This window comes from Rhynchophorus ferrugineus, unplaced genomic scaffold (genome assembly GCF_030347505.1).
Source record: "Rhynchophorus ferrugineus isolate W39M unplaced genomic scaffold, kcgeb_rfMv2 rfM2, whole genome shotgun sequence".
Classification (NCBI taxonomy): Eukaryota; Metazoa; Arthropoda; class Insecta; order Coleoptera; family Curculionidae; genus Rhynchophorus; species Rhynchophorus ferrugineus.
The window spans coordinates 92,283,061-92,309,505 of NW_027472581.1; the positions used below are offsets into that span (position 1 = coordinate 92,283,061).

The window sequence follows — 26,445 nt, forward strand, 5'->3', positions numbered from 1 at the left end:
CATTTACCATGCCATTTCTTTTGTATTCTGTATCTTGAGAGTGAGACACTGTTACAGTTTGATATTTTTAAGCTTTAAATCTTTCTAAACGCGATGTCTAAGGCAAATATCTAAGTTGTATTTCTCCTCAGGATCGCAATTATAATTCGAATAGTTGAGCAACTAATTGATGTCGAATGTAATGTGAACTTTTTTCTCAGAAACTTATGTGACGAAATCGACCTTTCTGATGGAAGTCGCAGTGAGGAATTTCAAAAAAGACCTAGACCAATATCATATAAAACGATCGAAAATGGTAGACTAACACTGCCCAAGGCCACCAAGGCTTTGATAAAGAATATTCGTCAAAATCTACACTATATCTTGCAACGCCAAAAGTAGTATATTAGTTATAGATTTATATTAATGAACACTGTAATAAATAAACTGGCAAGGACAACTGTACGGTCAGAGCAGAGTATTTTATGAGTATTTTATCATATATAAAGAAATTAAATTATAATTTATAAACGATATAATTTTAATAATTATAAGTTATGTAATAAATAACAAATCTAGAAGCTATAAAATGTTTTAACTTATAACGTAAAAACGGACTTTCTTTATAAACGACTAACATAATTTAAGAAGGTCTCCATGTTGTTCTTGTAGATAGCATCATCTTGTTGGCCGTATTCTTTGTTTAACAAATGTAGGTACACTTTCCCATCTTCTGTTCCAATTATCTGAAATAATATAATGATTTAATATACATTAAATTTCAATGAAATTATTTGTTTTTAAATTATTTATGGTTATAGGCAAATATTATTTTTTCTTTTTGCTGCTTCTGTCTGAAATTATTAATTAAAATAAAGAAATACAAATGCAATTGTTTAAAATTAAATACCAAACTCAATGTTATGGAAATAACGTGTTAATATTGTACAAAACGTGCTAATTACTACTTACCATATACGTCAATTGCTGATTGGCAGTATCAATAATCGGCGATAGCTTTAAACAACTTATACTTTCGCTGAACGGTATGGAATATTCGGGGAACATGTCACTTTTGCTCAGGTCCCATATATGAACGTTATTTTTCGAATCCTTAGCGTATAACACGAACGGTTTGGACGTAGACCATCGAACTATTTGCACGCTAACGTTATCGATTTCGTCATTGTTTCTAAGAATCATTAATGGCTTTTCTGATGTCCTCGTGTATAAACTGACATTTCCATTTTCGCAGCCGGATATGAAGTAATGCTCAGAAAACGGGCATGGCTCTAGGCAGGTCGATAATGATTCTAAAAAATAATAAAAAATCATATAAGATAATTAAATATATATTCATTTAAATATAAAATAATTGTCATTCTACTTTTGATTATGTGTTACTTTAATGAAAAATTAGTATTTTATTGCCTCTCAACGTTGCAAATGTTAAATTATGGTCTAATAAAACACCATTTACTAAAAATTGTACATTTTCCTGTTTTAACTAAAGATGTTTAAAACAAAAGACACGTTAGTGAGTCGAAAAATATTGAAAATAAGCAACTAATAAATAAATACAAGCTTGGATTATGATATAAATTGGATATTGGCCGATTAGGCGTATTACTTCGACAGTAGATGCAATTTTCTTCTCTTGTATTACTGATCCCGTATACTTGAATTCTTGCATTTGCTCTTACTGGTTCCCGTGGAAATTTACAAGTGCAGGAGGTACGTCAGTTACCAATTTTTTAGTCAAACTATATCATGAAGAATGTTAGAATCTTCGCGTTAGAAGCGAAATATATAGTAGAATGTAATGAATATTAAAATAGAAAACAATAATACGAATTGCCGGCTTCGTTGGCGCAGTGCTCAGAGCGACAGGACGGTATTTCTACGGTTGCGTTAGTCGCCGGTTCCTATCCTGTTCTGGCATGGTTGTATTTTATATTTGTGATTGGAATTGTAAATGCCTTTATAGGCAACAGTGGAAAATCCGACAAGGAATAACCATCCCAGTCATACCAGTAACCAGGCTGGGTAAGACCGGATGTCTTCTGAGATGGTTTCTAAATTAGTCACTGGCCAGTCGGTAGGCTTAATGCCGAGGACCGTGGTTCGCAGCCCAAGTTAAAATGTAGGTCGAGTCCAGATAAACCCTCGTTAGTAAAAAGGGAACTTTAAAATATACATAAAAAATATACGAATTGATGCCAGATGATAAAATGCAGATACGCAATCATTAATTTGTATCAGTGGTGTACTAATAAGTTATCAATGATATTGTATTTTGCAGTGTATCAGAAGGAACAACAGAAGTTTGGACGACTAGGTGTAAAAAAAGATTCTAAAGAAAAATATAAAGAAGACCTATAAGGTTATCTAGATTTTGTATAGTTTAAGAGTAATAACTTTGTAGAGCTGACGTGCTAATCAGAAGAATTATCGCAACAGTAGGTGGACCGTCGTGTCGCCTTTACCACTACGCCAACCGAGCGGGTATTAAGTGTTTTTGTAGAGAGTTTAACTGAACTATTTTATTATGAAAATTATTAATTGAATATATCGCATTTTAGTCGGTCAAGTCACGTAGTAGTTGAGTAAATCTGTTGAAAAAGACTTGTTTCTTTTAAAAATAATTATTTTAATTTGCTTAAAACAAGGAACGATTTAGATATAGGTAACGTGTACTGATAAAAAAATTAAACTTTAAAAATGATAAAATACAAGTTCTATCGACTCAGGATTCGTCTCTTGACTGAAATCAATTTCCTTTTAAACTATTGTTTTTACCAAAACCAAAAATAATAAAAATACTACAAGAACAATATAGTATTACAAAAATTTATTTCATATTTTACTTTTATTACCTGTGTTATATTTTTCTGTACTATTTTTCGACTGGTCAAGGGCCTGATGTAAGATATGTCCACGGTTAGTCGAAATAAAGGCGTGTCCAGCGTCCACCAGTAGGTCAATGCATAAAATATCAAGTAACTCTGGGTATTGATTCTGCAAATTTATCGTAATTATTTTGATCAAATTCAGGTCACTTGTAGATTTTCTGTCGACGACGTCAGTGTATAAATTCCATAATATTATGACGCCTTCTTCATCTAAACTGCAGAACTAAAATAAAAAGTATGAGATGATTGATACTGATGGATATAAAATAATGATTACCTCGTTGGTGTCTGAAGGACCTTTATATTTTCCATTCTGGTTCGTACATTGTATTGAAACTATTTTTGATAGATGTTCTGTACCAACCTGAGTGCTTATTGTTGGGGTGCCACTCAACATGTTATAGTTTTTATTTTTTTCCTTGGTATCCCAAACTAATATTGTGCTGAAACAGATTATTTATTTCAAGTATTATTATAAGCTTTATTTTGCTCTAAAAATCATTGTTAAAGTTTATCAGTAGAACTAACAGTAGAGATAGTAGAAGAAAAGTTATGTTCCTTTAATATTTTTACATATATTAACTGGGTACATATTTGTGGATATATATTTAATGGAATTTCAAGTATATTAGATTTTAGAAAATAGAGAATGCACTCTTCGTTATATTTAGAGAGTACATTATATTATCTTCGGAAAAGCGTCTTCTATCAGGTGGTAAACGTATTTTATTCAGTTTATTTTGAGTAACAGAAGTATGGACACATTTTTAATTGCAGAAAAATATTTCTATTGAGATTTATTGTCAATTAGAGGCTGATTATAGTGACAGTTCTATAACTAGGTCCCTTGAAGAGTACTGCAACATCTTGCAGATGATAACAAGCAATTTTGATTGGAAGATGCGAGATCTGATGCATAATTGTTACATCATATATATGTTCAACTCATCGGCTCATATATGAATTAACATAGTGAAAATCAGTGGGATAATTGTGTGACTTAATAGTTTACCTAATAGTGATTATGGAACAAGATAATTACATTTTGAAGCTTAAAAATTGCACCTTAATCTAATTTTAACCCGATATTCTTAATTAGTAATGTTCTATAAACATGTGTCCTTGCGCAGCTAGAGTCTTTCATGAACTTTTCAAGAACAATTCTTCTGAGAACTAAACAAGATGCCTATAATAGCCAACAATATTGTTTTATTAGAATGTAATGTATAAACTAAGAAGAAGTACTATTAAAATTATTTAAAAAGTTAATAAATGGGTTAACTTTATCAAATCACATTCATAATTTAAGATAACTAAATAATGCGCCTTAAAATTGTTGTTTTTAATTAGTACAAATGGGCTGAATAATTACTAAATTTAAAATATCTGTGCAATGAATAGAGTGTAGCAAACCTTCCGAAAAAACATTGAATTCCATCTTTTTTCCATCCTTCTGGTAACTTGGCCACTTTAAACCGTTCTTTATAATTAATATTAAAATTCACATTTTTAAATTGGTGGGAGAAACTCTATCATACGTTGATATCTTTGACAGGCTTCAACAGCAGATTTCTTAAAATTAAACAACGAAAGCAATATTGGTGTAGAAAATATAATTTACTGGCTGTGATTTGCATCTCCATACACTGAATAATTACATACTATTATAAGAAAATGTCTTATTTTATCTTGACAAGTGCCAATGTAAGTGAATTTTATAGTTAGGGTAGTACTTCGTATTTTCACCAATAAATATCACCGATCAAAATACATGCAAGTACCTAATTAAGAAGAAATATTATCCAAAAATAATTTTACTATTAATCACTATTAATTATTCAATAAATTCAGTCGAAATTTAAGTTTGCTTACCCATCTTCTTGTCCTGCAAAAATATGATTACTATCTATCGACGAAAACGTAGCGCAACGTATATGTCCATAAGACGTCAAAAACATCACTGGAGAATCCAAATTTGATAAGTTCCAAACACAAATCACCGATTTTAAGATCTCTAAACTATTCTGTTTCGAGTGGATGGTGAGTATCTTCTTTATATTACCGGGGAATATAGAAAGATTTACCACTCGACTATTTTCCAGCGTTTTATCCGACAGGTTGAACTCGAGGTACCCATCGCTGAAAGGTAACTCCCTCTGATATACCCTGATGTTATCCAAAACGTGTATATTCTCCTGCATTAACAGCTCCGAGATTAATTCTGATGTTTTGTTCAGAAACATATTCAAACGGTTTTCGTTAAAATCCTTGGTCATCGTACCATTTGGTGAGTTATCGTTATCAGTGCCACCCACCCCTTTATACTCATTCTTGTAGGTTTCCCAGAAGGTATCGGATGAACTTTCAAACGTGGAAAACTTGGCGGGTGCTTGACACCACTTGTCCTCCACATTCACAGAATCAGTTTGAGTTTCTTCGGATAAATTATCGTCACCTGTCTGGGTAGAGGTTTGAACACAATTACTCTGTCCATAGTGCTTTATATACTCTTCGTAGGGTACTGATATCAAGTCCAATAATGTGTAATTTACTGTATCCAATTTAATCATACTTAGAATATCATGACCGCGCTTCTTTCGGATTATACTAGCCTTTCTTTGCTCGTACCTCTTCTTCGCATCAGCAAAGTTAATGAACTGCAAGGATTTCTGGTCCTCGAAACCCTCGTCTGACAGGGACGCCATATTTGTTCGTTCTTTCGATGAATTCGATTCCTTTTCTATGTTTTCTTTGATATGTTCCAGGATTTGTATATGTTTGAATTCGGGAAGCTCGAAAGTACCCGAGTCCAGTTTTCTTTCGTCATCAGTGCCCGCTGATGGTACCCTTTTGGTGGGTGGAGTGTCTGGTAAGTTGTCCTTGTCGGACATGTCACCAGCACTGCTACTTGCTGAGCTATCAATGCAATTGGACGGGTGATTCGAGTAATCGTCGCCGCTCGATGAGCAGGCCTCGAAATCTGATTCATACGACTCAAAATCTTCTTCATAATCATCGTCGGACATCACAAGACTCGATGTTGCTTCCCCGACCGATGAAGCCACTTCCGCTTCGGGTTCTGTTTTAAAAGATGGTGGTGCTTCGGGACCGGCTATGTTCGCGTTAACAATGCTTCCTTTCCTCAGCGTAGCTGTTCGAGGACGTTCCGATACCGAGCTGGAGTCAGGAGACGAGGTTCTGCTGACTGGTTTTCGATCCTCCGTGATTTTTCTCTTTATTTGTGTGGAACTTTGTTCTTTTCTCATGGCTATTCTTGGTTTTGCGTCTTCCGTGAGTTTTTTCTTTTCCCTGTTCGGTTTTAGGTCTGTTACAGTCTTCGTACGAGTTTTAATTGGTTCATTACGCTTTCTAATCTTCGGTGTATCGCCACCGCCATTACTTTCTTTAATCGCTAAGAGTTTCGATTGGATATCCGCCGATTTTAAGGCGTTAGAATACAAATTTTTGGTAGGAAAATATTGGGTTTTCTTTACTCTACTACTAGGGGGCGTTAAAGGGACATCCCGATTGTTACTGTCCTTTTTGGGTCTCGCACTGACCCGTTTAGGATCCGGGTTTATCCTTGTCGACGCGCTCGTTTTGGTCGGGTCCGAGAGTTTCGATTTTGGCGTAAGGATCGATTTCTTTTCCTCCGTAGCTTTCGTCCTCGAGGGAACCTTATCCTGGGTTTCCTTGGACGTGGTGTTGCCTTTATCTGATGCGGTTTCTTTCTTACGTAGTGATGGTCTAGGTGTAGTCTTTTTGGATGTTGTGGTCGACCGTCTTGGCGCGTCCTGAAACGAAATTATTTTATTACTAACATGTAATTTGATCAGCGATATATATTGGTGAATATGCTATGAAAGACCACTGTTAAACAGCCTAACTTAAGTGTTAAATTTGATGGTTTTGACATTTATCTACATAAAACAATGTTTTCCATTTATTATTTATTTATAATCTTCAGACTATAGCTATTAAATGTTAAAAATTGTATTTTCGACATCCATTACCTTTGGCATTTGATTAGAAGAATTGTGCCAATAGGCTTTTAGAAATGTATGGTGAAATTGCCCCATCACATCCGAATTGTCAGTCATATATATATATATATATATATATATATATATATATATATATATATATATATATATATATATATATATATATATATATATATATATATATATATATATATTGCATACAGCCGACCTACCGACCTCTAAAAACGCTACTATTGCAATTTAGGTCTATTTGGACCTATGGTATTGAACTGTGGGTCACTACTAGCAAATCTAACATATATATCCTCCAGAGGTTCCAGAATAAAGTGTTGCGAGTCATCGTCGATGCCCCATATTACGTGTCCAACAAACTGATTCAGCGCGATATGCCCTTAGAAGCCCTTACGAGTGTGATTTGAATTGTTAGTAGGAAGTACTCTGAAAGACTGTTGGTGCATCAAGATACACTCGCCAAACAGTTAAATGAGCGCGATGATAGTGAAGTGCGTAGGCTCAAACGTAAACTACCATACGAACGGATTAACAGATACGTAGAGTGAGATATAATGATCTATAGAATAAGTTAGAATAGTACTTAGAATAAGTTAGGAGAGACTTTATAATAAGTTAGAATAGCATCTAGATAAGATCTAGATTATCAGTTGTACAGCAGATCACTTACTGAAGCGATCTTCTACATGTGGCCAAATTTAGACCAAAATTTAGATCTTAAACTAATATTATCAACTCAAAATTCTTTCGCAGTGTGCGAGGGGAAAAGGTGGAAGCAAAGTTGTACACCTATCAATTATAATCTGTAGTTTTAGTAGTAAAATATTATAATAATTTTCAATTGTTAAAGATAAATAATCATTATATTACATAGTTAAGGGCCTATTATTTTATTTAGTGAAATAATATTAACGATTAATCAAGAATACCACGTCAGATATAAGAAGTTGCCTCTCAGTTTCTAAGAAATATGTATTTTTAACCAGTGGAAACGAACAATCGATTTTAGAAGATTTCTAGCAAAATGTGTAGATTTATTATTTTGCATTGATTAAATAATAGAAATATTGCAATATTTGTTAATTTATATTAATTATTTCAGAAAAAAAGTTTAATTCTACTTCATATTTAATACAAAACTTAACAGCAAAATTTTAAATATTTAATAGTAATATTTCTTCGAGAAGTTCTAAAATAGTTCATATAAATTATTATAACATAGTGAAAATGTGGTAAAGGTTATTTTATACTTCAAACTAGACAACTAAAACTAAATGCATTAATTGGAAATTATGTGAACTCAAATATTATAGTTAAAATCGAATCAAAGAGCAACACGTTAAGTACTCACATATTTTGTAGACATAAAGCTTCGATATACTTAAAGTAACTTTCTAAAAACAAAAAACCAGATCATAGACGTGTATTTTGACAGTAATATGTATGTCATTCTGTCTTACAACAAACTGCAGACTGAATTTATTTCAGAAATAATCAATAATAGGATAAGGGTCTCCATTCGCACGGTCTAGTGATTCGAACGGTTTCGCCAGATGCGCAGGTTAAATAAATGGTTTGTAATGAAAGAAAATTATTTTTTATTAATCAATATATAAAGATTTAAATGAGTTTTTTTATAATATAGAAAATAAGTAAGGTTTTTTAATTGGGTTTATTAATTAATATAGATATTATTATACATTTTTTCCTTAATGTTGCCTTAACATATCATTACATTACACATTATCCCTTTCGGGTAATTTTCCAGTTATTTTAGGAATTTCTCATGATGAAATAAAACTATGTAAGTTGGTAACCTTCTCCTTACATCTGGAGTTCTTTTTACACTCTTAAGTTGTATGATTGAAAATCAAACAACAAAGCTGATAAAAAAAATAAGAAATATAATTTGACAAAAAAACTGTAAATGGCGAAGGCGATGGGAATAAATATAATACTGAAAGGAATCACCATTAAAAAAAAAGAATATGGAAACTGCTTGAACCTTAAAAGTAGTATTTTAGTAGGATTTGAAGATTATATTAATTGAAGTTAATAGGATAGTTTACTTCATTAAAGATTTAAAATCTAAAATATAAAAATGGTGAAGGCGTTTTTAGCAGTTTTATTTTGCAAAAATAAAGTGTAAAAACTTCATTAATATTAGACTAAATTAAATATAAAGTTCAATAAGTAGTTAACCTTAACATGTTCTACATATTCACTTCTCCTATACTGTCTAAAAAAGGATATGGAAATGAAATGGTGAAGGCGACTGTACAAAAAGAAATGGGATTTAAATTTTTTTAGTAAAATATCAAAATCCGTAAAGTAAATTAAAAACCTTTATTGTTAGGATTCAGTACATATTAACAATAAACAGTCCTTTATTACTAATAATTATATCACAGTTTCTGAGTGTATATTCAACAATTTTTCTCAGTTTTACCTTATTTAAAAACATACAGTGACCTCATATAAATATTAAATTATTTGAACAGGCAACATTAGTGTGTTTAAATCTCAGTTAGTTAGTTTTTTTTTCAAATAAATAGTTGTAGAATAAATAGACTTATAATAAAGCTAAATGAAATCACATTATGTGCACTCGATGAGTAGCATATGACTTCTTTTTCCAAAATTTGATTATAGGGCAAGTCCATTTGGTCGGTGTTTTTTATTGTAGGAACTTCGCGAAGTTTTGCTGTCACATCATGGAACAGTACGTCTGATACACCATCATACCTACAACATTAATAATTTGTGTGTAAAGAGACAGATACTTATATGCATATATAACAATATATACCTTCCAAACATAGTGAACGAACTCGTTATATCCTTGTAATATTTTCCAAATAGTCCATCTAGCTGCATAAACACATTAAAAGTATCTTTTAACCACATATCAGTGCTGTTTCTTCGAACCATTCCCTGGCTGACTGGGGCCCAACTTAGATGGCACGAACTATTTTGTCCTTTACATATAACGTTGAAATTATCCAGCTTTTCACGGTATCCTGGAGAATTAACATTTTGTGCTAGAACATTAATGTTGTTAAGAACACGTTTTTTCAACATTTAGATATAACTAATGATTCAAACTGAACATTATATTTGTTACTTACTTGCAACAAATTTCTGTATAGAATTTCTTGATACAAAAGCAACATCTCCCACGCCACTACTTAGACAATGTAAAGCTCCAAAATCGCCATCAAAATCACTCTGGCAATTTTTCCATAAAGATTCTTCTTCAGTTTTAGGTATATTGGGAACACATGATGGTCCAAAGAAATCAGCTACATCTTTATCACGTGAGCATTGTCCTAAAATAGTTTTCATGATAAAATCGTTCTATATCAATATATTTTCGAAGCTTACCAATTAGCTTTTCTTTGTGTAGAGTTTGTTTAACAGTATTCCAGGCAACGCCATCATATACTGGAAAACAAGCTTTCGCGCCCTTCATATCTGCTAAATCTTTGAATGTAGTGTCTTTTCTTGTTACAGGTACAACAATATATTTTTCAGTGTCCGGTACGGTCTCATAAAACAGTGTCTTCAACTTGTATTTCCTAAAAAACATTTTTAAGTGTTAAAATATATGATATAATCATCGATAAATCTGTTCATACTTTGATGCCTTATGAACCATATCAGATGATACCATGACAATGTCTGCTGCATTATCATTAAGAGCCATCATGCAATGCGTCGTGTTATCAGCCTTTAAACAGTCGAGATCAGGTTCTATTCCATAAACAGCTGCCGATTCTCGTAACCAAGAACATTTCGCAGTTTCTATGTTGGACGTTGTACAGATACGAATGGTTCTCGGTGGATGGCAACCCGAAAAACTATTAGCATTCAAGAAGCCTGAAGAAATGGAGTTGGTTAACTTGATCCACGATTACAAGATATGCGTCAAAAGTACCTTTTGCGTTATGAAAATACATTTCAATGGAATGTGGAGATTCTAACGTCACAATATTCAGGTAGGTGATCTCTAGAAGATTCAACAAGCTCGATTTCCAAGTGTTTCGTTCTTTATGATCCAGTGTTGATATCAGTTTTTGAATTTCAGCTGCTTTATTCCTAAAAATATTTAAAAAAATTAGCTTAAACGTAAACAGAACTTCGAAAATAGATCTTACCCTGTGCTAGCTACCACAGACCATGGTTTCACTACCCATACGCACGGATTGCTGCTGTTCACCGGCATAAGTGAGTTGTCAGGACACAAGAAACTGAAGTTATCAGGGTTATCTTCCTGTCCACCAGGTGTCAATCCAAAATGTTGTTGTACATCATCAAGTCGAGCCCAACTGACTTCACCAGCACCATCAGTAAGACAGAACAGTGACCCTCTTCGTCCCCAGTATTTATCTTGCATGGAACATTTATCTTGGACGTCACATAAAGCACAAAGGTTTGGATATTTGTCCTCTAAAAAATTGTTTTTGTTAATACATTTTGGTTTAAAATGTCACCATATTACATACTCATTTTTCTATCTAAAATAGGATCGTTTATCCAAGGACCAGCTTTGCAGGCTTTACCAAAGAAATCCGAGGATGCTTTTATTCGGTTTTCCGTGATGGTAAGATCTGAATCACATTGTGGTGTAACGACAGAAGCTTCAAAATACTATAAACATACAAAAAGGCTCTAATATATTAGTTAGCACGTATAGAAATTACCAATAACTAGAATGATGATTTATTTTTCAAATTATATGTGATTAAATGAAAATATTTGTTAATTTGGTAATAAACAGAAATAAATAATGACATTTTTTAGTATTCTAGTGCCTTCACCAATTTGTAATTAAGGAATTTAAAAAGTATAATATTAAGAATAAAAATAGGAATTAAGCATGTTTGGTACAAATATGTTCAATATGGAACATTGTTACTTACGTTTGATAATATTCTAGTCCAGTCAGCTTCATATCCATACCCAGGATGACAATACTTCTTGTTCTTTAAATCGTGTTTGCTCTTAATATTTGCGTGATTAGAAACAACAGCAACAACTTCATATTCAAATTGATGTTCTGCAAATCAAATAAAACATTCTGATGTGATTCTTTAATATTTTGTTCGCAATGTAATTAAAAAAAAAACATTAAACCACTCAAATTATTTGTTCAGTTTTATTTATACCTTTAAAGTATCTAAGTTCATTGGTAACTAGTATATCCATTTGAGAATTAGCTGCAGCAACTAAATCCTCTGGTGTAAAGACAGCAAAATCTGCAGTTCCTTTATGAATTCTTCTCAGACAATCTAATCTAAAAAATATATATCTATATATCATCCAGTAATAATAGTCTATGCTAATAATTATTGTCTCATGCTAATTATTCGGTGACTGTTGGTGTTGTTGTACTGTTAAAATATTACTAGGGTTATATGATATGTATGTGACCGTTTATGTGTAAAATAGATTTTATTTTTTAGTATTACGACTTTTTGATACGACACATTATGTATTTTCTCCAAAAACGTGATTCTAACAGGTAAATGGAGGAAAAGTCCCCGGTCTAACACATAGATGGCGCTACTCGAATTAAACCCATATATTTTTTAACTAGCCCTAACCCTCAAAAGATGCTTGTATAAATTTGACAGCTGTCGGATTATTGGTTTGTGAATTATAGCATTTTGAGTGAAGCATGTTTTGTGGTTAAAAAGGTTAAATGGTTAAAAAGAAATTTCGCGTGTTGATAAAATATTGCTTTTTGAAGGTAAAAACTACAGTTGAAGCAAAAATTTGGCTTGATGCCGAGTTTCCGGACACTGCCCCAGGAAAATCAACCATCAAGGTTGAGTATGCTAGGTTTAGACGTGGTGAAATGAGCACCGAAGTCATTAAATAATCCACAAAATGATTTTGAATGACCGTAAATTAAAATTGAATGAAATAGCAGACATTCTAAAGATATCAACTGAACGTGTACATTATATTATTCACGAATATTTAGGTATGAGAAAGCTCTGTGCAAAGTGGGTGCCGCACGGGCTTACTTTTGGCCAAAAACAACGACGAGTTGATGATTCGGATCAGTGTTTGGACGTGATCAAACGTAATAAACCCGATTTTTTGCATCGATATGTGACAATGGATAAAACATGGTTCCATCATTTCACTCCGAAGTCCAATCGACAGTCATCCGAGTGGACTGCACACGGTGAACCTACTCCAAAGCGTGGGAAATCGCAAGAGTCGGCTGGCAAGGTTATGGCGTCTTTATTTTGGGATGCGCATGGAATATTTTTCATTGACTACCTTAAAAAAGGAAGGACTATGAACAGTGACTATTACATAGCGTTATTGGACCGTTCGAAGGACTAATTCGCCGAAAACGGTCGCAATTGAAGAAAAAGAAAGTGCTGCTTCACCAAGACAATGCACCGTGTCACAAGTCACTGAAAACAATGGTAAAAATCCATGAATTGGGTATCGAATTGCTTCCTCATCCACCATGTTCTCCAGATCTGACCCCCAGCAACTATTTCCTGTTCTCAGATCTCAAAAGAATGCTCGCTGGCAAGAAATTTTCGTCGAATGAAGAGGTGATCGCCCAAACCGAGGCCTATTTGGAAGCAAAGGACAAATAGTACTACAAAAATAGTATCGAAAAGTTGGAGGGTAGCTATAATCAGTGTATCACCCTTGAAGGCAATTATGTTAAATAAAAAAAAACTAATTTTGCAAAAAAATGTGTCTTACTATGGTAGTTTTTAATTGACCTGTTAACCCAATTTCCGTCAAATTACAATTATCAGTTTTGGTTTCAACGTTCTGAAAGTAGCGTCTTTTTATCTAAAGGAAAAAATGGCTTGAAAGCCTGAATACGTTTAAAGACAATGAATTGTAAGATTTATTGGACATAAATCCAGCTCAGGATGTCCAAGAACTTTCAGAAAGTTTAAAAGTTGATGGACCAACTGTCTTCAAATGTTTATATACGATGCCACACTAATTAACTGTAAATGCCATTTCGAATCATTCCAGTATCGCTATTTCATTGTTTGTCAGACGAGAAAAGGAGACTGTTTAGTGGTGTATTGTGACTGGCGATGAAAGATGAATCTACTACGACATTCTTAAGAGAAAGAACTTACGGATTAGTCTAAGAGAGCCATTCAAATGGTTACTACTCTGCAGACTATCTATTTTATAATATAGTTTGAAATGACTTAATAATTTGACATTTTTACTGAATAAACTAAAAGGTTATGTCAGAACGGTACATCTAGCAAAGCCAGCTCTGGCATATACTAGTTACTTATCATATAGCTCTCGTATTATTTTGTGTAAACCGTTTTTTTAACTAATGAGTGAAGTTATATTTTTTTTATAAAAGTTTAAAAATAGACTAAATTACCTGTCTAAGGCAATGATACATTCAACTTGGCTATCGGTTGCATCAAGCTTCGGGCAATATCTGGCGGATCTTTTGTACTCTCCTTTTCCATCTACTAAACATAATCGATCTGCAAAGAAAAAAAAACGAATTTTATTATAGGTTTTTTTGCAGTTACGAAGAAAAATGATTTCATAATCTTGCCGCTAATATTGAGCTTTGAATTTCTTCGCGTCTGACCTTGTTCAGTTGTAAAGTGTTTCTTTTGCTTGTCTGATGCTGTTTTTTAAGAGTGATCTTACCTTCTTTATCTTTACTTAGTTATGACGCGATCGAATTTGCGAATTTTGCGATTGGTATGATGTAATTTGTTGTAAATGTCTGGGGAAACCCAGTAATATGTCAAATAAACAATATTTTTAAATATTAGCTATGAGAAAAAGTGGTCCACGCTATAAAGTACAATTTCAGATAAAAGTACCAATGTTTCATTTAGTGTAGAAATAAGTTTCTTTCTCAACAGAAGAAGATTCACCAACTAAGTAATTGATATGACACTCATTTGTTCAATGTTTTAATGAAGTTTATAGTGCTTCAACCCCTTTTTAGAGTAGTTGAAGCAAAAAGGTTGTTTAATCGATCACGACTGCTGTTGACACATTACAACTAGCTATATAGCACCCAATATCTGGATCTGGATTGTCATTACTGTTTTAAAATCGACGAAACCAAAATCTGGTCCTTTGTCATCATATTCACAGGATCTTGGCTAAATAAATGTGTGATTTTACATACAATTTTCTTTGCTTTTATTGAGTTTGAGGTCGAAAACTTGATTGGTAGCTAATATTTAGAAATTAAAACTAAAACTGTGAATAGATGATAATTATTGTTTGTGTCAAAAAATCTGACTGAGATACTGATTTTGATGAAGTTTTTCGATTGGTATTAAAGTACAACTAGAAATATAGTAAAGGTAGTAGGTAATAATAAAAAAATACGTTGAAAATAATACTATAAAATAATATTGCAACTAATGTATTAAGCGCTTGCATGTTTTTTACGTTTTGGTGCATGTTCATTTTTTATCTACTACGGCTCTTTTTAGGGCATTCTTCATGACATCCTACAACATTTGAGGCTGAATTTATTCAATTTCGTGACGAATAATGCCTTCAAGATGTTGAATCGTTTCGTTTCTGTTAAATCCGAAGATCTGGCTTGTCATGCTAAATCGCCACTTTCAATTTCGTGACGAATATGTCTTCAAGATGTTGAATCGTTTGGAACTTATTCACAAGAACATTTGAATTTCAACCCATAAGAAAAAGTCTGGTGCTGTTAATTCCGGAGATCTGGCTGGTCATGCTAAATCGCCACTTCGCGAAATTAGTCTTCGAGGAAAAACGTCATTCAACAATTGAATTATTGAACGAGCGGTGTGTGCTGTGGCCCCATCTTGCTGAAACCACACGCCTTCTAGTCCTTGCTCTTCCACTGCAGGCACAAAAAATTCGAATAATGTCTTGATACCGTTCAGCAGTAACAGAAACTGTAACACCTTGGTGATTTAAAAAAAAATAAGGACCAATGATGTTTCCAGCATGAATACCAAAACCATATATTTAATGAACAAATTTAACTGCGTACTATTGCAAAAAGACCATCAGTAGCGATTAACAGACGAAGTCATCCTCTTTCATAACTATTTGTCACACGTTGAAAGATACACCGTTACAGTTGAAATGAGAAGTTCTATCGCATCCAGCCTACTCATCAGACATAGCACCGTCTGCTCACTATTTGTTCGGATCGATACAACATGGCTGGCTGGTTTCGAGATGCTGAGTAAATGCGAAAATGGATTGAAAATGGGATTATTACTAAACATGATTTTTTCACACAATATTGTGATGGGAAATAAATGTCATTTTAAAGTCAAAAATTATCAGAATACCTGCAAGAACTTAATAAGCTTAGAATTGACAAAAAATATTAAAAACTAATTCACACTCGTTATACGTCATCTAAATGTATGACCTCAAAAGGTCCTAATGTTGCCGCAGCAACTCTGAGTTCTAGTTCAGTTGGGCTTTGATGTACAACAAAATTCTAATCTAAATAAAATAATTGAACAAAAAAATCAAATATAATTTATTTTAACATTATAGTACATCTAAAAACTACAATTAATTATACAACGCCAATAGTTTATAGGTTAGAGTTAACTTATAACCTCTTATCACTAATGTTTTCAAGTATTTTGCATACGTCTGATAACCGGACGACTTTGACAGGCTCATTCGTTTACGCGATCGAACTAATCAGACAGCATTGTGTCTCATTTTAACTAGAATAAAATGAGAAGGAAAATATTGTCTGATTCTGAAACGAATTTACAAATTTCGACAGGCAATACATTAAACATCTTAATGACATATGTATAAAAAAACTTTGAATAGACTATGCATACCGTTTTCGATTTCACCAAATCAAAATTTGCAGGCATGGTTAAGAAATCGCATTCCCCGCAGTGTATGTCATCGATTTTCTGGTGCACAGATACATTTGAATCAACTGGAAGTGGTGATTTTGTTTCTCGCTAGATCACTTAATTGTTTTCTTATTAAAATTTTTTCATTTTTATAAAAAAATACTGACAATAAATATTCGGATAATCGTACAAATGTCAGGGTCACCATAAATCGCAATTAATTTTAAAAAAATAGCTGTTTAAATTGAATGTGTCGGGAATACCTGAAACACTATATGTTTATTATTTAAAAGAATTAGTGAAAGGGAAACTGTAAACCTTGCTTCAGATGATTAATTTCAGTAAAATGTTGTTTACTTTTTTTGCAAAAATTGCAGAACTAGAATTTCCTTAATGTCGGTAAATTTGATATTACTGTGTAATCGGTAAAATATTTATAACCTTTTATTAAAAGTAGTTGTCAATTGTTTAAAATGACGGCTTGGTGGCGCACTGGTAAAGGCAACAGGACGTTTCTCCTCCTGCTGTTGCGATAGTCGCGGGTTCGAATCCTGCTTGGGCATGATCGTAAATTTATCTTTTCGATTGTTTAACATTTGTGATTGTCCTAGAAAAGAGTGTAAAATCTGATAAGGAAAATGATCCCAGTCACGAAAGTAACCAGGCTGGGTAAGACCGGATGTCTTCTGGGATGATATCTTCTAAGTTGGTCACTCGTCAGTAGGTAGGCTTAATGCCGAAGATCGTGGTTCGGTGCCCACGTTAAATAATGAGTCCAGTTCAGATAAACCCATTGGTAACCAGTTGGTAAAAGGAGACTTTAAAATATGTAAAAAAAGGTTTAAAATCTTTAAAAATATGCTCCTCATATAATTGAAAAACATTTATATTTTTATTTAATTGCTTACCATTGTGATTGATAAAACAAATAGTCACTATATTACAGGTGTTTAAGTTGCTGTTATTGATTACTATATATATTTGCAATTGGTTCAAACATTTCTATATAGTGAGACTATGAATTAATTTTAAATTTTTTACAGTAATAATAAATATAAAAATAATGTGAGAACTATTATTGATTTAATAACAGTGTGGGCTCCGAACCACGGTCCTCAGCATCAAGCCCACCGACTGGCGAGTGACCAACTTTAGAAATCATCCCAGAAGACATCCGGTCTTACCCATCCTGGTTACCGGCGTGACTGGGATAATTTTTCTTGTCGAATTTTGCACTCTTGCCTAAGGACAATCAAAAATATAAATTTACGACCATGACCCAGCAGTATTTGAACCTGCAACTATTGCAACAGCAAGAGGACCATCCCGTCGCCTTTACCATTGTGCCAGCCAAATCGGCTAAATAATTATCAAAAGTGGATTTGTTTGTTAAGTAAACAATTTCAACACATTGTTGCATCGAAGAATTTAATAACTATATTCATTACAAAATGTAAACATTCAACGTAGAGCTTCATTAGTAAAAGGGTATGATTATTGGTATCGATGCTTGAGATGCTATAGAAATTGTGCATACCGAAAATCAACAAGAAGATTTTAAAGTCATGACCCATGATATTTTATTTGCCTCCTCACCCGCTATATTAACCAAATATGGTTCCTCTGAACTATCACTTGATTTTATCAATAGTGTATGTATGTACACAGCTCTTTCATAAATATATATGGATTTAGAGCAATTTGATAATTCATTAACTTTTTGAATGAAAGATATTTATTCTGCAAGAAAAGCGTATTATTCTTCAACATAATGTTTTAACTCAATACAGTTAGTCCAGCGCTTTTACATTTTTTTTAATTGCTTACAAATAATAGATTGCCTAAAGGTTCTCAAAATACGAGTATATTCATTCCAGCCAGATCTTTTACCACCCAATCATGTCTTCAAGTATTCAAGTTGTTGGAAACAGGAAATAGTCGTAGAGGTTAAGTCTGGAGAACATGCTGGATGAGATAGCCCAATTTATGGATGATGGTCATGTTAACAGCACACGTGTACATCCGTTCTCTTGTGAAACACAGTGTGCCATTAATATATATATATATATATATATATATATATATATATATATATATATATATATATCTTCTTAACCATTTAAATTGGTGGTCCAGATTTCCCATGGTATTTAACAAACCTTTCCTTGGTTTTGAGTTTGAGTAAAAAAATGGAATAAAAAATAATAATTAATCCTTTTTTTGCATTTTTGCTGCAAGACAAATCTTACACAAAATCCCACAATCGTCTCTTAATAGATGTCAGTTTAAAGACGGCAGTGATGCTTTTAAAGTTGGAACACGGGAAAGCAATGATTCATCAAACTGTAAATAATTAATTAATATTAATAGATTGATATTAAAATTCTTTATAAAACTTTGAAGGCAATTTAATTTGTTTATTATTTAATTATTACATTGCTACTACTGGTTTCCGACTAACCTACAATTTGTCTTTATGATAAATTAAATCTAGGTATATAACTAGGAGGACCCATCGGCCCTATCTCAGTCATTGCTAAATTTTTTATTATATGCACCTCACTACACAACACTACACAAGATCAGATGATTTGATTCTTTTGAGTCCGAATTTTGTTCTGGTGGTATGCAAAAGCTACAATACTTCAATATTCTCATGAATGGAGTCTTTCCTCATGCCCCCTTGTAATTCTATTGATTTCTTGACTGACTGTGGGTATCCGAAGGTCTCGATGTAGGTAATCTATATACTATAGTATTTAGGTGCACCCACAATACCTCTCAGGACTTTGTTCTGAATTTTTTTTATTTTATTTTTGTTACTCTTTGCAGAATATCCCCATAATTGAACTCCGTGTGTCCATATGGGTTTCAGTATTTGCTTATATAATAGCAATTTATTATGTACTGATAATTGTGACTTTCTTCCATTTAGCCAGTATGTTTTCTTATATTTCAATTCCAGTTCTTTTCTTTTCTTCTTTATATGTTCCTTTCAGCGAAGTTTTGCATCAATATTCATTCCGAGATATTTAGCGTTGTTGCTATATGAAATGATAGTATTATTTAATGTTATTGGTACTTGTACGGTCTGATTGTAGGTAAACTACACATGCACATATTTACTTTCGTTAATTTTTATTATCCAAGCTTGTGTCCAAATATGCATATTGTCACTTGCGTTTTGTATTTTTCGTGAGGCTACTCACTTCACTATTGTCTCCGACAGCTATACTCGCAGCATCATCAGCAAATATAGCCATCGTAATATTCTCCATTTGTGGTATATCACAAGTGTAGAGTAGATAAGCATTAGCCCCAATACACTTCCTTGTGATACACCTGCTTTAGTTTCTTTTATTGTAGAATAAACTTCTTCTTGTTTGACACTAAACATTCTGGTTGTAATGTACGATTTTAATAGTTCGGTGTGTTGCTTTGGTAACATTTTCTGTAGTTTATAAACAAGGCCTTCATGCCAAACCTTATCGAAGGCTTGTGCTACATCTAAGACTACTTTATTACTAGTATTAATAAAGTAGCTGAGCCTACTTTATTACTTTCGTAGGCTTTTTCAATAACATCCGTTATTCTGTGGACCTGGTACTTTGTTGAGTGCTTGTTAATAAACCCAAACTGGTGTGTTGGTATTAGTTTTTTTTTCTCTCTATGATCAGTTTTATTCTTTTCAACAGGAGTTTTTTAAAAACCTTAGATATTACTGTCTATAGGCATTTATTTCGTTTGGTGAGTTCCCAGGCTTTGGGATCATAATTTAAAATAAAGCAATATAAATGCAATCTACAGCAAATACCCATTATATTCATTACATTATTTTTTAATCATTTGATAGGATTGTAACATAAATTGATTAATATCACATTAATTAAAATAATTACAGAGATAAACAATAACTCGAGTTTTTTAACCGGTTTTTTCCCAGTATATTTACTCAACGGCAGACAAGTAAATACATTAAGCATTTTTATAGCATTGGTCCTGTCATAACGCAAAATGCAACACAATCCACGATAATTACAACTACAATCGCAACCTTCGACGTTACGAAGAATAATGTGATGTTTGATAAAGATTAAATACGTTTTGATGAATGATACAGAAACTGGAAATTAACACAAGGTCAGCAGGAATCCTGCAGCGATTTTCCGCGTACAGCTATATAGGGATAAAAAATATCATGCGACAATGCAGTAGACAATGCGTGCATCAATATAATTACTTTTTATTACCAGAAGCTGAATATTAATTACTTCAACGAGGTAACGGATTAGTATATAAATAGAATATTTACATTTATTGTTTATACGTATGTTTATAGAGACGTATATGTATCATTATCTGGTTGGTAGGTCTATTATTTGATATCTAGCATGTTTTCGAAAACATCCTAGAAGTTTAGGTAAATAACTATGAATTTTAAATAATATTTAATACATATTTAGTATTATTGAATCACCTTGGGCCATATAAAAATTAATAAAAACAGGTAATAATATAATGTGATGTGAAGCATCATATAGTAAATTACCGCTTAATATTTATTTCATTAATAACATATCGTAACAGAAAGGCCATCAATAACCATCCAATAACCAGATGGTATTATAATGGCCATTAGAGCAATTTGATTGATTAAGAAAAATATTTTATTCTAAAGGCATTTGACTGCTCCTTAAACAAACCTTATCAAGCAGTTTTTTTTAACATTCTTGTTCAGATATGTATGATTTTGACTTACTATGCGTTTAACGTATCCCAAAAAGTCCTAACTATCTAGTCTTAAGCTACAATATATTGATTTGAATGCATAGCTGGAATATATTTTTTTAAATAAATTAATCAACATAAAAGTTACATTAATTACTTATATTTCAAGGGCAGTATTGATTTGACTTCGTACTAAAGTCTTTTGTACTGTAGTCACATTTACTCGATTCAAATTGATAATTGTGAATACCTAGACTTCTATTCGAACAAATCAATAAAATGGATTGAAAAGGAGACTATAGTGTTGTCGGGATATTGCATGTCGTGGAACATTTCACCAAAGTTGCTTGGATGAAGCTAAATTTCTATCTACTCATACTACTACTATTAATATGCAATAATATTTAGGTTATGTAAATAACAATTCTTTTCAATATCATGTATTAGATGTAATTTAAATTTCACTGTTAAAATGTTCAAATTTGATATTTTTTATGTTTGTTTGCCACGAGTGATATCTAGAAATCCGTTGATAAGATATCCACAAACATTTACGGAAAATTAAAGTAATAGCTGTCGAGTTTTGCTCCAATAGTAATTTTAATGTTAATGTCAAAGAAATCTTTGGAATTTAATAATAAATACAGCTTAAATTCGTGAAAATATTACAGAAAATGCAGAAATTGATGTATCACTCTAACTGGAAAATATTTGTATGAGCCTAGAAGTTATCCAAGAGAAAAGAAAAATCTATTACACTTCAAAAAAATGTTTGGTTTAGTTAAATAACAATTTTTCTGGGGAATGATAATTCACAATACAAAATGTAAAAAACCATGGATCGTATGATACAAGACCATCTACAACACAGCGATAATCACTTCTTTGCTAAAGTGATATGAAGCTGTTTCTGCTGAGGGATACCAACGTCCGTTTAACACTTTGTGTGAAGAACTGGTGGTAAAACCCAGCCATAGCGAGTCATCCAATACCCAACGTATTTACCAAACTTCGCGCCTTCTGATTATCACTTTTTTACACAACAGATGGATTTTGTGATTTATTTCTCGACGTCTTCGAATATAAATGAATAATCTGTTAAAAAATAGTTATATTTAGCGAGTACATAAAGAAAAGTACGAAAAATTACGTTATATAGATGTAATTACAAATAAATGAAACTACTGAGTTATACTTAATTATTTAAAAATATTATTCTGTAATTTTTTCATTTTTTTCTTATCATTTGTAGCATATAGCACAATTATTAATACAAATAAATTAAATATTATAACGTTATTAAGCTGTAATATATTATAATTATACAACAATGCGCTCAAATATTTATTTTATAACTCAGGTAGTTTTTGTAAAATTTTATAATATTTATACACATATGTTAGACATCAATACATTCATTATTAAAATTGTTTCAATAAACCTTGTGTGTAATATAACTAGTATAAGATATATAATAAATAATAACGTTTAATAATTTATATTCATATATTATCTCATTTGATGAATACAATTTAAAACCCTCATTCTTCACAGGTCAATATTCCAATGTATGAATATTTCCACAATCTTTTCTTCGAAATTAAAGAAAATTCGTAGAGCAAGAGTCATTAAACTAATTACTACTAACATGAAAAGGATGATTAATATGTTTTTTTTGTATATGCCAACACAGAAATAAACGTTTTTTTAAATATTTTAAATAATAAACCATTAAATTGTTTCCCAAGATCTCTAAGATGTGGATACTGCAACTAAAGATTATCTGTCTGATGTATATACAAGACGATTTGTTTGCAGGTAACACATTTATTTATAATCATTTATCAGATAAATATACCCCAAGAGACATTTTCAAAAAAAAACCTAACGTATCATCAAATTACATCGATATCACTTATGTTTATAAATAATAAATATAAATACCATATATTTTATGAGATTTCGATGCATTTTACTTATATATACAATGATAATAAACAAGAAAGAATTATTTGAATCAATAAAAAATAAATAATAATACTTGACATGTTTATAAAACATCATAAAAATATTAAACAAATATAATAAACAAGAGACATTTTTTACATTTATTTTAATTCAATAAAAATATTTTATTCTATATTTATGAATATGAATTTTATTTATATGGATATAAAATTGATCTGATTTTCACTTTTTTACACAACAGATGGATTCTGTGAAATATTTCTCGACGTCTTCGCATATAAATGAATAATCTGTTCAAAAATAGCTATATTTAGCGAGTACATAATTATTAACATATTTTTCATATCAGTCACAATCTGACATCAAAATAACTTCGATTATTGTCATTGAAACAAGGTTTTGGTAGTTAATAAACATTTCGATACTCCCTTTTGTCTAGTGAATACTAAGTTCCGTAATTCAATTCTCCTATTCTGCTGTTCTATAATATAATAATTACTATTTAGTTAATAGCATTGATTTAAAGTAGGTCACATACAAAAATTTCAATTAAAGTTTGGTGAATTGTTGCTAAGTATTACCTAATTCAGGGTAATTAAAACCGATTAAAACAGAATAATTAGAAATAGTCAGACTATATTTATTATATTATATAGTATAATATATCCTAGATTGGTAATTAATTGATATTGTCTAATTTTTTATTCATATTTATTTTTAGTATCACAAAATAAAAAAAGCCATTGTATTTACTTACTTTTACTGAAAATCCAAGAAGAATTTATACTTGATATATATATATATATATATATATATATATATATACTATATATATATATTATACTTGATATATATATATATATATATATATATATATATATATATATATATACTTGATATATATATATATATATATATATATATATATATATATATATATATATATATATACGGAAAATTACGTTATAAAAATGTTATTACAAATAAATGAAACTACTGAGTTTTACTTGATTATTCAAAATTAATATAATTTTTCTATAATTATACAACAATGTGCTCGCATATTTATTCTATAACTCAGGTAGTTTTTGTGAAATTTTATAATCTTTGTATAAATATGTTATACATCAAGACATTTATTTTTAAAATTCTTTCAAGAAACTTTGTGTAATATAATTGGTGTAAGATAGATAACAAATAATTTACAAAAATAACATTTAATAATTTTTACATGTTGATTGTTATTGATGCCAAATGAATGAATGAAATGAATACAATTTAAAACCCTTGTTCTTCACAGGTCATTATTCTAATGTATGAATATTTCTACAGATTTTTCTTCAAAATTAAAGAAAATTCATAGAGCAAGAGTCATCTAACTAATTATTACTAACATGATGTGGATGATTGATATGCTTTTTCTTGTTTATGACACCACAGAAGTAAACGTATTCTTAAATATTTTAAATAATAAACTATTAAATTGTTTCCCAAGATCTCTACGACGTGGATTATGCAGATAATACATTTATTTATAATTATTATTCAGATAAATATACCCCAGGAGGCATTACGTATCATCAAAGTCCATCGATATCACTTATGTTTATAAATAATAAATATAAATACCATATATTTTATGAGATTTCGATATATTTTGCTTATATATACAATGATAATATACAAGAAAGAATAATTTCAACAATAAAAAATAAAAAATTTCTAATACTTGACACTACAAAAATATTAAACGAATAAAATAAAGAAGCAACAAGTAAAATAGGAGTGTCTTACTTTTATTTTAATTCAATAAAAATATTTCATTCTATGTTTATGAATATGAATTTTATTTGTGTAGATGTAAAATAGTTGTTGAAATTATGGAAATGTTGTATATAAGGGGGAGGTTATTTTAAGTGATATCGTATTTAAACCGAAATAAAAACTATTGATAATCGTGAACGAATTGTAAAAAAATAAAACAGATAGGGTCATACTCACATTTCTCGGACAAAACCACGCTGAAAACAGACACCACAATCAAAAACAAACTCTGGTACGTTCGAAAACTCATGTTACCGCCAAAAATTTCGAACACCGAATGCGAGAGTACCGCGATCGAACCCTGCGGTCTATGTGCAGATTATTTTTACATTATGCTACCGAATCGTAAGGTTGGAATTAATATTTTGTTCTTTCTATTAACAACAAAGGCCAGTGGCGTAACACCGGTGTCTTCGTTGACTTCTAATAGTCGGTGGTCTGAATCATTTTTCATTTTTACATATATAACAAGGTCAATTGAAAAGTCCCCGGCCTACTATAGTAAAACACATTTTTTGGCATTTTTTTTTATTTAGCATTTTTTAAATTCCCTTCAAGGGTGATAAACTCATTATAGCCACCTTCCAACTTTTCGATACCATTTTTGTAGTACGATTTGTCCTTTGCTTCAAATGGGACTCAGTTTCGGCGATCACCTCTTCATTCGACGAAAATTTCTTCCCAGCGAGTATTCTTTTGAGTTCTGAGAACAGGAAATAGTCCCTGGGAGCCAGATCTGGAGAATACGGTGGATGAGGAAGCAATTCGAAGCCCAATTCATGGATTTTTGCCATCGTTTTCACTGACTTGTGACATGGTGCATTGTCTTGGTGAAGCAGCACTTTCTTTTTCTTCAAATGCGGCGGTTTTTCGACGATTTCATCCAATAACGCTTCAAACGGTCCAATAACGCTATGTAATAGTCGCTGTTAATGTTTCTTCCCATTTCAAGGTATTCCATGGAAATTATTCCATGCGCATCCCAAAATACAAACACCATAATCTTTCCAGCTGACCGTTGCGTATTCCCACGCTTTGGAGCGAGTTCATCGTGTGCAATCCACTCGGATGACTGTCGATTGGACTTCGGAGTGAAATGATGGAGCCATATTTCATGCATTGTCACATATCGATGCAAAAAATCGGGTT

At 31.6% G+C, this 26,445-nt stretch overlaps 2 protein-coding genes across 3 annotated transcripts; both read right to left on the minus strand.

The window, feature by feature from the left end:
* Positions 1-496: 496 nt before the first annotated feature.
* Positions 497-8,392, minus strand: LOC143190940 (cytoplasmic dynein 2 intermediate chain 1). Its single transcript, XM_076395558.1, has 6 exons — positions 8,259-8,392; positions 4,764-6,685; positions 3,169-3,334; positions 2,856-3,114; positions 952-1,292; positions 497-725 (listed from the first exon to the last, which is right to left on the minus strand). The coding sequence occupies exons 1-6, from the start codon at positions 8,271-8,273 to the stop codon at positions 603-605; spliced, it is 2,826 nt and encodes a 941-aa protein (XP_076251673.1). The 5' UTR covers positions 8,274-8,392; the 3' UTR covers positions 497-602.
* Positions 8,393-9,239: 847 nt separating this feature from the next.
* Positions 9,240-25,633, minus strand: Tsf3 (Transferrin 3). 2 transcript variants are annotated; one of them, XM_076397011.1, is made up of 12 exons: positions 25,474-25,633; positions 14,304-14,412; positions 12,076-12,203; positions 11,830-11,966; positions 11,413-11,557; positions 11,065-11,356; positions 10,845-11,005; positions 10,546-10,786; positions 10,292-10,485; positions 10,036-10,236; positions 9,717-9,927; positions 9,240-9,652 (listed from the first exon to the last, which is right to left on the minus strand). In XM_076397011.1, the coding sequence occupies exons 1-12, from the start codon at positions 25,544-25,546 to the stop codon at positions 9,451-9,453; spliced, it is 2,094 nt and encodes a 697-aa protein (XP_076253126.1). In that variant the 5' UTR covers positions 25,547-25,633; the 3' UTR covers positions 9,240-9,450. The 2 variants fall into 2 exon arrangements, with proteins under 2 accessions (XP_076253126.1, XP_076253125.1); XM_076397010.1 differs by having other exon boundaries at positions 9,717-9,948; positions 25,474-25,632.
* Positions 25,634-26,445: the final 812 nt, after the last annotated feature.